The 17,204-nt window shown below is 46.6% G+C and overlaps 1 protein-coding gene across 1 annotated transcript in view; it reads left to right on the top strand.

The window, feature by feature from the left end:
- The window catches only part of PAPPA (pregnancy-associated plasma protein A, pappalysin 1), a gene marked incomplete at its 5' end in the record, with an annotated part of 102,810 nt that overhangs the window by 53,441 nt on the left and 32,165 nt on the right, over positions 1-17,204 (top strand). Inside the window, 3 exons of the mRNA XM_010146511.1 lie at positions 898-1,111; positions 10,215-10,383; positions 16,908-17,091. Of these exons, the coding sequence (XP_010144813.1) occupies positions 898-1,111; positions 10,215-10,383; positions 16,908-17,091 (567 nt within the window). The remainder of the gene's footprint in view (positions 1-897; positions 1,112-10,214; positions 10,384-16,907; positions 17,092-17,204) is intronic.

Genomic DNA, 17,204 nt, shown 5'->3' with positions numbered 1-17,204 from the left:
CAGTCAACCATCAGGCTGTGAATCTCAATTAATCAATTTTGAGGCCAGCTGACAGCTGTCTGTCCTTTGAGTTACCCCTGAGATGGATTTGGCCCATCTGAATTCAGGTTGCCTCTACTTGAAGATGGGCTTTTCTGCCCAGCCATCACTGATTGCCTTCTCCACTGAAGAAAAAGGATTAAGAAGTCTTTGTGTCACCTCTCTGGTGCTTCTGTGAACGTCAACCTCTCGAAATACTTTTATTTTTCCTGAAACACAATTATTTTCTTCTCGAATGAGGTCACCTATAAAAACTTCAGTGGATCCATCACCCTCGTTTCTCTCTCCAGGGCCATCTTTGCCATCTTTAGCAAAGAGCAAGATACCCCAAGGCTGAAAACCATCCAAAAAATCAAAACTGGGCACATTTAGTGTAGAGCTCATGGAAAAGAATTTTACGTTGAGTGCTAATGACATGCACAGCTACAAACAAGCCACTGGTGCACTGCCCATGGTGCACAAAGCCACCCAGCTTGCCGGCACCATTTGATGCGCGGTATAAAGGCTCCAACTGTCCTCTCAGCCTGGTTTTACAATAGTGCAACTCTGCTTCCTCCGTGATGGTTGCTCCTGATTTAACAGAGCACAATAGGAACGTAGCTGTGGTCTAAAGAAACTGCTCTGAGAGCCTGCCGCGCTCGCGGAGAGAATGGCAGCCTTTCTTCAGCTGTCTGGAGGGATATACTTCTCCGCTAAGCTCTCCGAAGCGATTTGGGAAGCCCCTCCAGGCAGCTTACCATAACTTTTCAGCTCTATAGGGCCGTTCCTTTGGGTGAAATGCTTCTGAAGTGCCCAAGGCTTCGGGAAGCGATTGTGTTAAGTCTGACCCTTCCTCTGATCTTGTCTCTCTTCTGGCAGGTGTCCACGTCCTGAGCTGCAGGAACAATCCCCTGATTATCCCCGTCATCCATGACCTCAGTCACCCTTTTTATCACACCCAGGCTGTCCTCATTAGCTTCAGCTCCCAGTTTGTGGCCATCTCCGGGGTGGCCCTGCGTTCCTTCCACAACTTCGACCCCATCACCATCAGCAGCTGCCAGCGAGGACAGACCTACAGCCCGGCGGAGCAGAGGTGAGCCTGTCAGCTTGCTTCCCCCTGCCCCGCCACCCACCGCCCCGCGCCGCCCGCCTGCACCACGGCTCGCGAGGACGCAGGACCCTGCTGACCCTTTTGTGTCGCTGGGAAAGAAACGGCAGTGTTCTCATTGATCAGGATGGATGGGACACTTAACCCGCATGGGATACTGCTAGTGAATTATTTCCTCTTCCTTTCTCCTCCCTCCTTTATCCCAAACTTGGAATTGAGGCCAGTTAACTCTCCATACATTCCCCAGTATGGCATCGTTTTTGCCACTCACACACCAGCTTCAATCTAAACCGCTTTGTGCTGGTAAAGTGCTACAGGGACCTCCCACGGAAGCAGTTGCGCGGAGACAAAGTGATGCCTGTGCCCTGGCGGGGCTGGATCCTGCCAGATGCTCGGCCCTGTCCAGCGGGTGCTTGGCCACCAGCATTTGTGGTGCGTTTAGGGCTGGGTAAGGGCCCTCAGTACCTCCCCGGATCCAGCCCACGTTCTGAAAAGCTCTGTGGGACCCCCCAGGATGAAAGGTTTATGGCTACCGTTTTATTCTTGTTGTTATTACAGACACATCAATAGATCACCACCAAGCCCTCTCAGTCTCTGCTTTACAGCATCCCACAGAGATTGTGACCTTTCGTGGCCTCTGGTGCGGCAGCTTCATGGATCCTTTCAGCGAGGCAGTGAAAAGAAGAGAGGAGAATTTAGCAGAACCCCTGAAAGAATAATTTTTTTTTTCTTCTGTGAATTCAAAGTTGTGAGCAGTCGTCATACCATAGCGGCAGCACTAGTAAAACATGCTGCATATCCCAGCAAACCTCTGCTCAGCCTCCTAAGCAAGCTGTCAAGTTTTTTGATAATGTTCTGGCTTGTTTTTAGGATCTGCTTTTATTCCAGGAAAGGCGGGAGGGCGAGAAGGGGGAGAGGGAAGGGAAAATAAAATTATTTTAAAAGGAGTATATCTATAGCTAAATCAATCCAGTCAGTGTGTTCTGACCTAGATTCAAGGAGTCTGATCATTCTGTGCAATAGGTTGTATAAATTCAGAGGCCCAAAGACAGCAGGATCAAGTTTCAGAGAAGTCTAGTTGTGGAAGTTTGGCCAAATCCCAGTGCAGGAGCGGGACAGAAAAAGAGCAAGAAAGACCCATTGGAAGGAGATGGTGAGAAGCAACAGGGAGCTCAAGAGGGCTGGGACGCGCAACCACATTCCTCCCTCTCAAGTTTTCAGTAGGAATTGAACCATTTGTTCACTTATGAAATTAGAAGTGCTCTGTGTTTAGAAAGTTATTTCCTTAATAAAAAATGCATTCCCCTTAGGCAAAGCTTCGGCGAGCCTCTGCTGCCCAGCAGACTAACCTTTAGAAATCTCTTGAAGAAGAATCACCCGCCGCTTGCCTCTTCTTTTTCCTCTTGCTTTTTTTCTTTTTTTTTTTTTGCATTGTTTTGTTTTGGTGATGCACTGAACCATCTCAACCCCTTGCTCTCCAACACTTCTGTCAGAGCCGCGCTCGTTCACAGTAACAGTTTAGGTCTTGCAGGTTACAATGCTGGATTGATCATGAAGTTTCCCATGTCAGTCAAGCAACTAGAAACTCTCCGAAATAAAGCCCCGATCCAATGCCGATTGAAATCAGTGGGACTTTTTCTATTGATCACAGTGCTATAGTGGAAAATCTCCAATTTGCTTTGGGGTGGGATGGTTTTGGGTGACCATATAGGCTTTCTTCTTCTGTACCTGAAACTCTGAGTAGTACCCAAGATGTACAGAAAGTTGTGCAGCCAAAAATAGGTGACACCTTTGCATCTTTTCTTTCATTATTTTACCCAATCCAGGAAGAACATAGAAAGAGGGATTTTTAAAGTTTATTCTTAAATAAGTTCAGAAGCTGGATGTGGGGTTTCTGCCTCCCATGCTCATGGTCTCCTCATCAGGCCCCTTTTCAGCACCAGTTCCACACTGCCCATCCTTCCCTTCTCTCCTTTCCCCACTGATTACATTTGCCTGATATGATTCTAAAAATATTTATTTAATTCTTAAAACAACTTTCCTTCCTATGTGTAAGCATCAAGTTTACTGCTTCCATTTTCCTTAGGTAAATATGGATATTTTTGCTGGCTTTTTGGCTTCTCACTATGATTATTTCTCTCTCTTCAAGAAGAATTATTTTGGTTGGAGAGGATTTACAGCCAGATACACTAGGCAAGGGTGCAGATTTTAAATATGTGAGGGAAAAGAATATATCAGCTCTTAAAATTTAACACAGCTTTTATTTTGCGGATGAATGGATCGCTCCCCTGGGTTAGTGACAACTTAATAACTGAAAATAAAACATGCGCTCACTCTTCTTTCTTAAAATATGTATTACAGTGAATATTTTAGGAGAGAAGAAAGGAGCTGAAATGCAAACATCCCATTGAACTTTATAGGTAGTTGTCCTCCGTTATCGTTAGCTCGTTTGAAAATCCATTCTATCTTTCTGAAGACATTTATAGAGAGTTTGAAGAAAATATGCTCTGCACTTCGCGGTTGTGTTTTTCCAGTTGTTGTTTTTCCTGCTGCAGCTGACCACAGGCTCTTCTTTGATTCCAGTGAAAGGTTTACCTCACTGCTGGAGATGTGCTGTAAAAACGACACACTTGGTTTTCACATTGCATCCTTAGAGCAGATATAATGGCTCAGTTAGTTCTTCTCTTGTGCTTTATAGCTCAAATGGCCCAGTTAGTCCTTCTATTGTGCTTTATAGCTCAGATTATTGTACTTTTATTATTTCCTATTTAGCCTCGTGGAGAGGACGGTGAAATGGGGTGTGCGGATGCAGAGGTATAATTTCCCACCCCGCAGCCACTCGAGCAGCGAGAAAACCTGGTGCATTGGGCTGCCTTTGGCAGCCGTTCCTCGGAAATCAGGTTTTTGTCCTTTTCACCGTGTAGGAAAGAAACATCAGCTGGGGCTCTCCCATCCCTGGCAAGGCTGTCCTTGGGAAATCCTGCTCTTCCTCGGTGGCAATTCCCTGTCGTGTTCATGAGAGCCATCCTCTCCTCCATCCCGACTGGTGCCATTTGCTCCTCTCCTGGAGATTGCAGGCAGGAGGTGTGAAAACCCAGGTAGGCACCCCAATTCAGCTGTCAGAATGGTGGATTTCAGAAGTCTCCAGCTTTCTTATCCTCCGCTAAGTCCACGTTTATAACGAAGATAACCCCTCCCTTCCCTGCGGTGAGCTCTGGCTGCCCGCAGCTCTCCGGTGTGCCTGCCCCACATTGTGCAGCTACTCGTGCTTTCTAGGTAGTGTAGCAAAAAGATTTTCCTTTTCTTTGTTTAGTTAAAACTTGGTACAAACTCACTGTTACAGCTGCAAAATTGCTTCTGCAGGGGAGATTTGGGGTTTACCTTCCTCCATCCGTGCGCACATCCGGGCGTTTGACAGCCGGGGGAACCAGCACTGTAGACCAAGACCCACTCCTGGCCAATATGCCATTGCCTGTCCTTGCCCTGGCCTCTGCGGAGAGCCGTCACCCTTTGCTGCCCCTAACAAGCCCCAGGGAGACATAGCCCACTTCAGCTCTTCTCTTTGTATTCTCCTCTCCTGCTGTCAGCTTCCCCAACAAGAAATGATGAAGATAAATCTTCAGCCGGAGAACAAATGCAACTGCCCTTTATAACTCCAGTTATTCTTTTCCTTTTTATAATTGGGGGTGGTGGGGGGGGAAGGGTCTCCTTGTCTCTTTATTTCGTGATTTAGTGCAGCTTTCTCTTTCCCGATTCAGCCGCTTTTCCCCTGCCCTGCATTCTGTCATTAAGCGCAGTCTCTGTCAGCTTGCTTCTGGTGAAATTAATGAATTTCTCACAGAACTGTTAATCATAGAAGCTTTGGTCCATGACATGTGTTATAATTCAGTGGGTTTTTAACCTTCGCCCCATTTTGGTAATTGGCAAAAGGCATCATTTGGCTTTTATTAAAGCGGAAGGCGAAGTGTTTTCTGCGTTTGCCTGGGCAGACTCTGTCAGGGAGACCCGTGGGGCTGCTAACACCCAGGCACACAGCCCTGCTTCCAGGCTGGCAGGGCACAGGGGCTTTGAGAGCTTTGTTGGTTCAATAGGGACCCCCTGCCCCGGGCAGGAATATCTCACACAGTGGGGTGCAGGCAGGCTGAAGGCAGAACCAGTCCCCAGGGAGGATGCTGCCTTGCCAGTGACGGGGACAGCAGTGGGGACGTGCTGGGTCACCCCTCTACTTCTCCTACAGCTTACCTGGGGTTGGATCAAGTGTTTTCTGGAAATCTCTGGGGTTATCTACATTCCTGAGAGTATCAGTTTGAATTAAGATTTTGTTGTGATCATTATTGGTGTCAGGCCCAACGGTATGGCAGTGTGATCGCTGAAGGGACCATAGGTGATGCTGCTGTTTTGGTCACTCTTGTGGGCCAGATTTGAAGGCAAACATCCAGAAGTAAAGGACTTGATCTTTCTTCCAGTGACACAGTGAGCAGAGTTTCACCAGTCCCCACCGAGCACTGCAGATTTGGGTAGATGGTCTTTGAGATTTTGTGTTAGTACAAGGAGACCGATGTGTTTTAAGTGAAGACTGAAGAAGATAAATTCATTCCCATCTTTGTAGTTCAAACTTTTTTATTTCTACAACAAGGAATATGGCTAACAACCTTTGCTTTTCAATATGGTGAATGTGTTTGGATTAGAGACAGAGAACTTGCTCTTGCTTTTAGGGAATCTCTGCGGAGAAGATGAACCCCCTAATAGGCTAAATATGTTAGAAACCCCCTCAGAAGTTTACCTCTGTGTGAGTTGTGTGAATGATGGCCTAGAACAAAACCCAAGTAAGCTTCAGATTGGCAGCCCAGGCGGGCCAGAACCATGGTAAAGGAAGGTTTTCCTATATACAATAGATAATCTTGTGGTTCTTCTCTTAACTAGTGTATATCACAAGCTTTTATATTCACCTGGGCATACAAGTGTCAGAGCTTTTTGAAAGAGGAAGTCCTGGTTTATTTTTATATGAGGAAGGAAGAGTTCCACTTAATTGTTATAATTCTCTATAAACATATTAAAATACAAATGTTTCTAGGATTGTGTCACTAAGACCCCAATTTAGCAAAGCCCTTGGCTATTTGCTTACATCCCCCTGTAGTCAAATCTACCAGTGGGACTTAACCATGCTTTTGAAGTTAAGCACATATTTAAGCGTCTTGCTGAATTGGGGCCAATATTGGCACAGAGAAATGAAGGTTTAGAGGCTAATGACTGCGCTCATTTAGATTAGGGATGGGCAGAATGGATTTGAATAATGAAAAAGCTGGCTCAGAACTTCAGCCTACATGTGAAGCTAACTCAGTTCAGAGCTTTTTACATCACAAACGCTCTGCCTCGATCTGTGTTTTTAACATGCTGAAGACAGTGGAATGTGTGCAAGAAATCCACAGCTCCTTGCACTCAGCTTGGTGTGAAGGTATTGCTTTGGGAAGTCATACACTACCAGGGCAAGAACAGGAACCGGTGAACGCTGAGGTTGAATCAGTAAATCATTAGAGCGGCCCTTGGGCCCCTTGTATAGCTTTCGTACAGACTGGCTCATACTCCGACAATTGATTCCCAGACGCATTCGGGGAGTTAGGATAGACCAGGGATGATTTGAAAAAGGCAGTTTTGATGAAGTCACCCAATTTTGATTGCAAGAAAATGGGATAAGCTCCTCTATGTCAGTAATCAGCATGAGTTAAAGTAGAAGTGATTTCATTCTCAGATACTCTATATTGTTTCTTTTCCAAGGGATCCATAGTTTCTGGAGCATGTGATGATTAACCACTGTTAAATGGCAGTACCCATGCAAGAGCTTCTGTAACCCACAATTCTGTAATATGGATGTGATGGGTTCTTTGTCTAAACTTCCTACTTGGAGATATTCATTTCTCCTTCTTAATTCTGCATTTGCAGAACTCAATTCAGGATCATGACTTCAAAATTCATTGGGATTTACGGCTGACAGTAGCTGATACCAAATTGGAACCAGTAGCTAGAGAACCAGAAATATTTAAATTGGAAACATTTGGTGGCAGTGGTTGTTTTTTTACAAAAAGTGAATGGTTGTATTGTTTGTCACTGAAGTCATTCATATAGAGTTACAGACAGAGCGAGCTGCCCAGATCATCTGCTAACCGAGGCATAATCTGGAGCCTGGAGGGGGTGACTAAAAATGTTCCCTGGCCATGTAAGAAGACCACAAGGGGACTTGTAAACAGAAAGAACAACATCACAATAAGTGTTTCTTAATGCCTTTGTCTGTGGCGTTTCAGTTCTGTAGTACTTTTAAGCCCAGGCTTGCTCATCTGGTGTCCTGATATGAACTCAAGAACCAGATTCTTTTGCTCCTTTACATTGATGGAAATGAAAAGTAGCGCCACTTACTGCAGTGACGTTCCTCCAGATTTCCCTTTGTGCAAATCGCAAAGGTTTCCTTCGGCTCATCCTTCCTTCTGAAGCCATTCAAGACCGAATTCAGTGCTGCATTGATACGTAGCACAGTCTCACGTAAGATCGTAAATGAAATAGGTCTGCTCTTGTTTTATTTTTGCAACTTTAGTGCAAAACGGTTTTCCGATTTTGCGGGGGTTTTGCAATGGGCAGTCAAGGTTTACAATATGTACTTCTGAGAATAGCTTGGCAGTGGTTCTCGCTTTTTTCCTCAATGAGTCAACTTCCTCGTCACTGGAAGCCCTGGCACAGGAGGAACTCGTATTGCAGCCACACCAACTGAAAAAGAGGGGAGAGCAAAGTGACAGCTGGCCTTCATGGGTAGGTGTAACTGGGACACGCGGGGAGGATTCGACAAGACGTCATTCATCATTTACATTCGCGTGCAACATCCATGTTCAGATATTCTTGCTAATGCTAATGGGTGACTTACTCAACTAGGAGTGCTGTGAGGTCAATAGGGAGGGTCTGCTCTGCGCCGGGAGCCACAGCGTGTGAGGCTGCTGGGGGGGCTCTGCCGAAACAGAGTGAGGTCCGTGGTTCACACTCCTGAGTGCTTCATGTTGGGCGTTTACAAGACAATTACACATGGCTGTTCTCCCCACCTCATTTTTACGCAAGAGAAGATCACCTGGGCACTGGGATATAATGTCCACTTGCTCTTCCGCTGTCTGATCCACGGTCTTATTGACTGGTGTAAAGTGACATCAGTGGCAGTTCAGGTTTGTATATCAGGCTGAGTTGCAGTGACTGGAAAACATGTGTGAAACACTTGGTAAGGGGGTGAGGATCCTTCTGAAGGCAGGATCACTCTGTGTGGGTCAGCCCTGACAGAGGATCAGCCGTTCTGCAGAGGTAATGAGCATCACGGTTGTAGTGCAGGTACACAGGGCGCTGTTTGTTGCATACAAGGGTATTGAGTTGGCCAACGCAGAGGTGGAATTCTCTTTCCTCAGTCCTGTCAGCGGCAATAGTCTGTGCACAATGAAGAAATAAGATCTTCCTGAATGTAGAAATTGTTTATGGCTCATCGCACTCCAGGGAAGGGCCGCCACTGAACAAGCAACCTTAAATTACAAGCAGCGGGCACTTCCCATATAGCACTAGTCTGGGACAGAGAAATGAGTTGTGGAGGTACATAATACTGTCGTTTAATCTGATCTAGAGCTCAGTAGAGACATGTGCAGATGTGCTTCTCTATCAGTAACATGGGGATAACAATACCAGTCCAGGTGTCTCACAGGGGTGTCATGAAAATTAATTAGCTAATGTCTGCACAATGCTTTGAACACAGCGAAACTCCACGTACATGCTAAGTCCTGTGCTTACTAAGGTGGATGGGGTTTTGGTGGCTTTTAACCCTTTTTCTAGGAGACGGGAATAGCTTGCTTATAATCCATTTCAAAATTTGTGTATTGATTAATTGCTTTCCCTTCTTTCTTTAAATTTCTCTGTTTCAGGTTCTTCCCTACCCACATAAATGGTAAAATAATTCAAGGTTTTCCCTCCTCAGATTTAATTTAGATATACTTATTTTAAATCCATGGGCAGGAACATCTTCCACCAGATCAGGTTGCTCTGATCTCCATCCAACCTGGCCTTGAATGTTTCCAGGTATGGGGCATCTACCACCTCTCTGGGCAACCTGTGCCAGAGTTTCACCACACCCATTGTAAAATATTTCTTCCTTTTATCTAGTCTGAATCTCCCCTCATGCTTTAGGACTCTCTTTACCTGAGGGACTGTCCCATACTTGCATTTGAACATACGCTATAATGTTTGACTCAGGTCATCAGAGATGCTGAAAGATTTTGTGTCAGCCAGACATCTCTGTGTACACAAAAATAAAACAAACCCCTCTTTTTACAAGTTGTGCTAAATGTTACAATAATTTACTGTAGGGAGAGCAGACAGTTTCCATCCAGGGAAACATTTTCTGGATGGCAGAACAGCAACTGGAGAGATCTGAAATGACAGCATGCTGCTGAGCTTGATAAGAGCTTATCAACACAGCTACACAGCTGATGTTTGATCTTCCCTGTGAAGTGGAATAAAATGAATGTGTTGATTTCAATCAAGTTTCTGAAAGATAAGAGTGTCTATCGCAGAAAGCCCTCCTCACACGTACACCCGTGCAATATTGGGCGCTCATGAATTCAGCAGAGGTGTAAAATTGCATGGGGCAGAAGGAGTGCTCTTGGAGGGAAAGTGCTCTTGGGAGGTGGGTGGATGGATGGATGGACAGACGGATGGATGGATGGATGAATGGAAGGATGGATGGACGGACGTTGGTACAGCAGTAGGAAGGTCACAGTGCAGTTGAATATTGCAGAACAGAGAGTAATTCTGCAGAATTGGCAGACTCTTCCCATTTGCCACAAGACTTGTAGTTTGCTTTCCTTGTCATCACCGTTCCCACTGTCCCCAACCTTCGGAAGATGTAACTAGAGGGTGTGCACGTTGGCGAGGAGGCTTTTGCCTAGTTGGGTTCAATGTGCAGCCTGTGTACCTGCTGCCTGGCAAATGATGAGTTTGTCAGTCAGGCACACTTGCTCTTGGGGAATGAATTAAATGAATTAAATAAAAATACCCCTTCTTGTCTCCCACCCAGCTGTGTCCACTACTCCTGCGAAGCCACGGACTGCCAAAAGCTGGAGATCGAGAATGCGCGGCTGAACTGCACCAGTGGCGGGTGGTACAACGGTGCCCAGTGCAACGTGAGCTGCAAGACAGGCTACATTTTGCAAGTCCAACGAGATGATGATCTCAGCAAGAACCAGGTTTGTTCTGCTGTTTCCCTATGACCCACAAGACAGGGATGAGCAAACAGGTGTGGAGAAACTGAGAAATAATCCAGTTTAACACCCAAAATCTCAGCTCAGCCTTGGGACAAGGCCTTATGCAAATACCTCACATCAGAATATAAGCCCTCTGACTCTGTAGGAAGAGATACTGACAGTGAACAAAGCTCAGATGTTACCCAAATTTATAAATTTTCAACCCAAAAGCGTTGAAATATGAGTTCAGGTTGAAATATGTGTTCAGGCCTTCTCTGATCTCACTGGCTCTACTCAACCAGTGTTTCTTGGGTTGTGTTTTTGGGGGTCGGGTGTTTGGTTTTTTGCACAACCAGTTTCTGGGCAATATAACTCATTTTTATTCCTCAGCTTGAGGCTGACAGTGTCTTAACTCCTTCGCAGTGTTTCAGTCCATCTGCTCCCAACCACACCCTGACACTGCAGAAATGCATGGTAGCAAAGGGGTGGAAAAAGCACCCAAACCTTTTTACTTCCAAACAGAGCACCAAAAACCCACCCCAGAGGGCCAGGGAGTGCTCCCCAGTTTCTCCAAGCCATGTATTAATAACCAGACCTACAAAAGCAGCCTGTCTTGATGCAGTGAGCAGGGTATTGAGTAAAATTATCCATTTCTTTAAACATTAAAAAAATGCAGGTCCTGGGGGAGGTAGACAAGGTGTATGTGCAGCATGGCCCAGCCTCGGCATGCCGCCGGGAGCAGGGTACATGGGGTATGTGGGTGCAGGGCAGGCACCCTGGTTTGTGCTCTCACCTCTAATGCTGCCGCATCCCATGAGTGTGATGTGGAGGGGGTTTCCCCCATCGGCACCTTCTCGTGTGTTGCCGGGGCGGCACACACATCTGGGGCAGCACACACATCTGGTGCCGGGGGGGGGCTGGGGGCAGGCAGCCGCGCTCGGCAGCCTGTCTGTATTTGTGAAATGCTGTGTTCTTCATCAGCTCACAGAGGGGGGAGACAGAGTGGGGGGGAATGAGTCAGCCCTTTCAACTCAATTGCAAAACAAATACAGGACCCCGCAAACTGGGCCTCTTCCATCCTAATTGGCATCAGCACCAGAACCCCAGCTCCAGCTGAGCATTTTTGCAGAACAGAAAACAAGTTCTCGAACGAGCCTGAATGGCTGAACCAGGAAATAGTTGGAAGGGATCTGTACATTGAGCGCACAGGAATCCCAGACGAAATAAAACAGCCTAAGCATGTTTCACCCGCGCTGTTATTTAAACACAACAAGTACCTTTTAGGGAGGCTTAGCCAGCTGTATATGGTTTCGCTCCGAGAAGCTTGGTTGTGGAGCCTTGATCAGACTCATGTGATGGGAGCGGAGGGTTTTAGCACCCCTTGCTAACGTGATTCACTGCCTATTGCAACATGCTTCCTCTCACCCTGGCCTACTATTGCACTGCATCGTCTTTTTTCCATCGATGAAAACCCCGAGGCCAGTGGCTTTGTTTTGCTTAGTGCTGTGCATTCACTGTGCAAATCAGGGAAGGAGAGGAGCTTCGTAAAGATATCTGTGTTCAGCTAAACACATTAAACACGTGCTTTAGAAGTTTATTCATGTGCTTCGGAGATCTGTTGAAAAGGAACAGACAGTTTCTTTCACTATCATCTTGTTTTATTTCTTTGTGTCAGGTGCTTCAAGCCAGGAATGTGTAGGAAAGAAAGGAATTACCCGAGAAAGTCCAGAACCAGTGGTTTAGATTCCTCGTACTGTGTTGTATTGAATTGCATTGTGCTTTTTCCACAGTTGCTTCCCAGCTTCAGTTCCTCTGGTGATCACAAACATTTGGAGATGAGATAGGGCGTGTGGGTTGTTATCTGTGGTCGAAAGGACTTTCTGTCATGATTACGGAACCTTGCACAAAGCAGTTTGTTGTTTCACTGTGTCATTTGGTTGTATATTTTGCTTGTTTGACTGATTTGAGGGTCTAAAGCTATTTATTTTTCATTTAAGTGACAGTATAGGGGGCTGCACGAGGAAGAGGAGGAAGGAAAGTGTCTTTGCACACGCTGATGTGTCACACTCCGGGGTAGGAAGGAGTCTGAGGTGAGGTGCAATGCCTCAAAGAGCAGACAGAACATTGATGGCCCATGACCACTGCATGCTGATGACGATGATTGACAGACCAGTGAAAACACCCTGGTTTAGCATCTGAACCACGTTTGTCTTCTATATTTTACTGAAAAGCAGAAAAAGAGGGTGAACAGGGAATTAAAAGCAAAATTTTCAAAAGCACCTCAGAGGTGTAGGGGCACAAGTCACATATCAAATCAATCTCTTACATCTAAGGGATCTTTGAAAATCTTCTCAACAGTTTCTGCACTTTCTGGCCTCTGTGTCTTCTGAAGCCACCATTTTAATCAGTCTTAGGGCAACAAAATCATTCATCTCTGCCCTCTGAGAAGCTCCCGTTCCCAAATTCTGTTAAAACTCCATAAAATCACCAAACCTTAAAACCCGTCAGCACTATCTGCGGTAGAAAATGTTTGTTGTTTGAAATTTAAAAAAACAGCTGAGCTGTTTACAGACCCTTGGGCTCTCTCATCCTCATTTAGGGACTTCAGCAACAACAACAACAAAGGGTTTGCATAGTGATGGAGCAAAATCCTTCATGTATCTTTCTCACAAAGAAGATCTCGGGATGTTTTCATTTCCCCCTGATTTCTTCCCACCCCCCCGACAACTCCATCACTCTTTCTTCTCTTCTCCCCCTTTTCCCCCCTTTGTCTTTCACTGCTTTCCTCCCCCTTGTCCTTCGCTGAAAGCCCCGCTCATTCAGTTACTTGTTGTCATCTCTCCTTGAAGCTACCACCACTGCTGCTCTGGTCAAGAGGTGTTATTTAAAACCCAGCAGCTCCCTAATGTTGTGCAAAGGCATCATCAATCATGCCAGGAAAAGAAAGCGCGGCTCATGTGGGTTCAATTAGAGGCACAGTAGTGGGCAGCAGTGGAAGAATACTTAGAGGGGAGGGCACAGCTGTTCATTTTTAAGGAGAGGAAACTTCACACGTGAAGCATCGCTTGAAGAAGGAACCGGCTGGGACCTTGGGCAGCAGGAAGGAGACATGAATTCTCCCAGGCTGTTAAAAGTCCCAAGAAACAAATCTTTCTGGCACCAGATTTGTTTAAGTTTGCATCCTCTTCGCTGTACTGCACGCTGTATCTTTGGAGGCTCTTTTTTCCCCCCCTCTTTTCTCCTCTTCACCCGCCCTCCCTCCTTGCGTAAGCCTCTTTTGGAAGGCAGGACATGAAGGGAAGCAGTTGCCGTGATGCCAGTCAAAGCAGCGCAAAGTGCCCAAAGTGACAGCTAATAAACCAGATGAGAAAGCCAAGTGCTTCGTGTGGACTGCTGTGAGCGGGGTGACCTTGTCAGATCAGACAGGCGAAACAGGCACGTGCCTGCTCAGGCTTCGGGTGGGAGATGCAGATGCTGCCACAGAGACTCAGTGCCGGATGAAGGCAGCGCTGCTCGGGCTGTCGATGGGAAATACCCCCGAGGTGCAGCTTGGTGCTGGGGAGAGCCGGGGTCCTGCTCAACAGCCTGGGGTCCTGCTCTGCAATGATCCCACCTTCTGGTGGGACACTGCAAGGGGGAGAAGTCGAGGGCTGGTGGGTGCCATCTGCAATCATTTCCATGTTAGGGTTGTCCTCTGTGCTTTCCATCAAAGCCACTACTTTTTGTCTCCCTTGCAGGGAATGTTCTCTGTTGAGTTCTGCTGCAGAAATGCATGTGCTCCTATTGCTTGAAGTGATGACATGATAGACATGCTCTAAAATGTGCCATTATTATGTCTGACCTTGAAAACCTCAGCTTCCATCATACAAAGCGTGGAACAAATTACTGGAAAAAGCTGAGAAGCCAAGGTCTTACCCACACGGGCACAGCTTCTCTGCGTGGGAATGGCCTCGCGTTGTGCCAGGATGAGAAAAAGCCATATGGGTCTGAAAGAAGGTGACTCTTCCAGGTTTCGTTAGTGTTTTTGTTGAGAAGGTATGATGGGGAAAGACCAGAAGTGAAAACATGGAGGGACTCTCTTTATTTTCACATCAAGGTCTAGGGCAGTGGCAGAAATGAAGTGCAGTGGGAGTATAGCTGTAGTGAGGGATCCCTTCCAAGCAGGGTGACCCCATGCACGTTGCAGTTCCGGCAGGCTTTCTGCTGACAAAGGCCATGGCTGCAGCTGAAATACTCTCACAAGGGTTAGCCTGGGCGAAACGTTCTCATCCATTTTCTGTGAGGTGTGACTGTCATGCACAGATATTGCTTCTGTATAAATTTTTGTGTTATATTCCGGATTCTGAATTTGCACTGTTTATTTGGTGTTTATGGAGAAGTACATCGGATGTGCAACCCTGTCATTAGAGAAACTGCCTTGTGCACCGTACTGTGTCTCAGCAGCCAGTGTCAGCTTGTAGGAACAATAATTTATTCCTGAACTAGATCACACCAACAGTAATAACTGAATTCTTGGAGTTGAATCTCCCGTCACTGATAGAGCATCCCTGTGCTCAGCATGGATCCAGCGTCCAGCAAGATCCAGTGCAAGACCCACGTCTTTTCCATAATGTTTGGATATCCCCTGACATTAATAAGTCGGGTTTATGTTTTAGCCTCTTGTGGTCGAGGTGCCCAGCAGCCACAGTTCTGGAGTGTTATTTGGTCATCGCATCTGTTCAGGGAAACAGGCTTTGCTGAATGCTGGAGCATCCCAGCCTGGAGTGCGAATGTGGAGATGCTGCTGCTGTGTGTATGCATGATGAAGACATGGAAATGTGCTGTATGGCCTCTCCTGTGGCCATCACACCGCAACTCCCTGGAAACACAGTTGTCTTCAAGTCATCAGCTGTCTACAGAATATATATACTTTTTAATGGTGCAGATACCCTGATAAGCACAAAAGCAGAATTAATAGCCATTGGGGAGCAAAACGATTGAGAGTGAGAACACAGAATGTCACTTCACCTGAGCACTCCAAGAATCTCAGATTGTGCTGCTCTAAATTTGTAAAAAAGACATTTTTTTCCATCAGCGGTGCTCCCTGTTTAAATAAACTCCACCATCTAGAAAAGGGGTTTTGTGCCCACTTGGGAAGTGTCCAGTTTCTCAGCTCTGGGACTGCTTTTTCCATTCTGAATGCAACCATATATCAAAGGGAGACAGGTCTGAACTTCTGTTGAAACCATTAGGGTGTTTTTGCAAAAAGGGAATACAGGTCCCTTTGATGTGTGCTAGAAAAATTCCCCTTCCTTTTATAAACCCGGATCAATGGTCAGCAGTGCAAGTCTCCCGTGAGCGTACCAGCCCCGAATAAAATATTCCCTGGAGGCAGAGGAGAGCTGCTGTACAGCCTGGTCAGATTGCTCGCTGGTATCTTCCCCTTCTCGTGTTTGGGTTTCTCACATTTCTTTTTCTTCTCTCCCTCTCTTCATTCTGGTAGGGAAGGAAGTATCCTACTTTCAGGTTCTTCACTTCTAGTTTTAATAATTTCCCCTTTTTAGTAAGAAAGGGGATACGTTGTTTATTGTGTTCACTTTGTCAACATCTGTTTGTCCACCAGTCACCCAGTAAATTCTTCATCTTAGCTTTGGATGGGCGGCTCCTTTACCTCCCCCCCTTTTTTTTCCTCTTTTCCTAGCCCTTCAGGATTTCAATGTGCTGCATTGTTTGGATTGTTCCTTACATCCGTAGTAGTGTAGCTTCTCTGTAAGTACAACGGTAGAGTAACATAAGGGATGTCACAGCACAGGCACTGACTCTGTATGTGACCTCTCAAGTGCCAGGTGAACGTATGGGCAGGATGCTCCTGGGTCTGTCCATTGCAAACTCCTCCAGGAACAAGTCTGTCTCAGGCATACGTGTCCCTCGTGCCAGGGCAGCAGGGCCCTGGTGTCATTCGGAGCCTCAGGGCACACTGATGGTAAAAGCCGTAACAGCATCTGTCAGAATCTGAACACAATGTTGACATGGCCCAGGCCACTTCCCATGGTACCCCAGTCGAAGGGTGACTGACACCTCGTGGGGAGCCTCGGATGGGCGTCCCAAGTGAGTTCATCTCAGGTTGGCTTTTACTTCAAACCCAAGAGTGAGTTTGACTGCTCAGATGTACATGGGGATCCCCTTGGAGTGGCTGTGTCACTGCAAAGGTGACAGGGATGGAGGATGGCTGTCAGCTCCAAACAGATTTGCACCCTCCTTTCTGCTCCCAGGGCAGAGCAGCAGGCTTCCCGGCTCGTCGTAGGAGGCAATGTGGACAAGAGTTCCAATTATCTGTAGTGCTCCACTCTTTATATTGAAGCACTTGGGTGTCTCACCCCAGAGGTGACAGAAATACATCCTGGTTCTCTGACATGGTTCCTTGTGAGACCTTGGTGTTTCTAGTTTTGCCTAACTTGTGAGCCAAAATAATAGCTCTTCTTGGGCTCGAAATGGTTTTGATCTCACCCTTGCTGGCTGTGGTGGCTGTAGACATATGTCTTTTCCAGATGGAGTCCAGCATCACCATGACTTGCACGGATGGGAAGTGGAACAAGCAGGTGACCTGCGAGCCTGTGGACTGCGGAGTCCCAGACCAGTACCACGTCTACCCAGCCACCTTCAACTGCAGCGAGGGGACCACCTTTGGCAAGAAGTGCTCCTTCACTTGCCGACCTCCTGCTCTTCTAAAAGGTATCGGAGGGTGCCGGTGCCGTGACCTGGGGATAGCTGCACAGCTAACAGTCTGTGCCTAGTAATATATGGTACTGCGGCTGTTGTTTTAGAATTATTCATGATATTTTAAG

This window comes from Eurypyga helias, unplaced genomic scaffold (genome assembly GCF_000690775.1).
Source record: "Eurypyga helias isolate BGI_N326 unplaced genomic scaffold, ASM69077v1 scaffold33572, whole genome shotgun sequence".
Lineage (NCBI taxonomy): Eukaryota > Metazoa > Chordata > Aves > Eurypygiformes > Eurypygidae > Eurypyga > Eurypyga helias.
The sequence above is the reverse complement of the archived record's forward strand: the minus strand, read 5'-3'. Positions and strand labels throughout refer to the sequence as shown.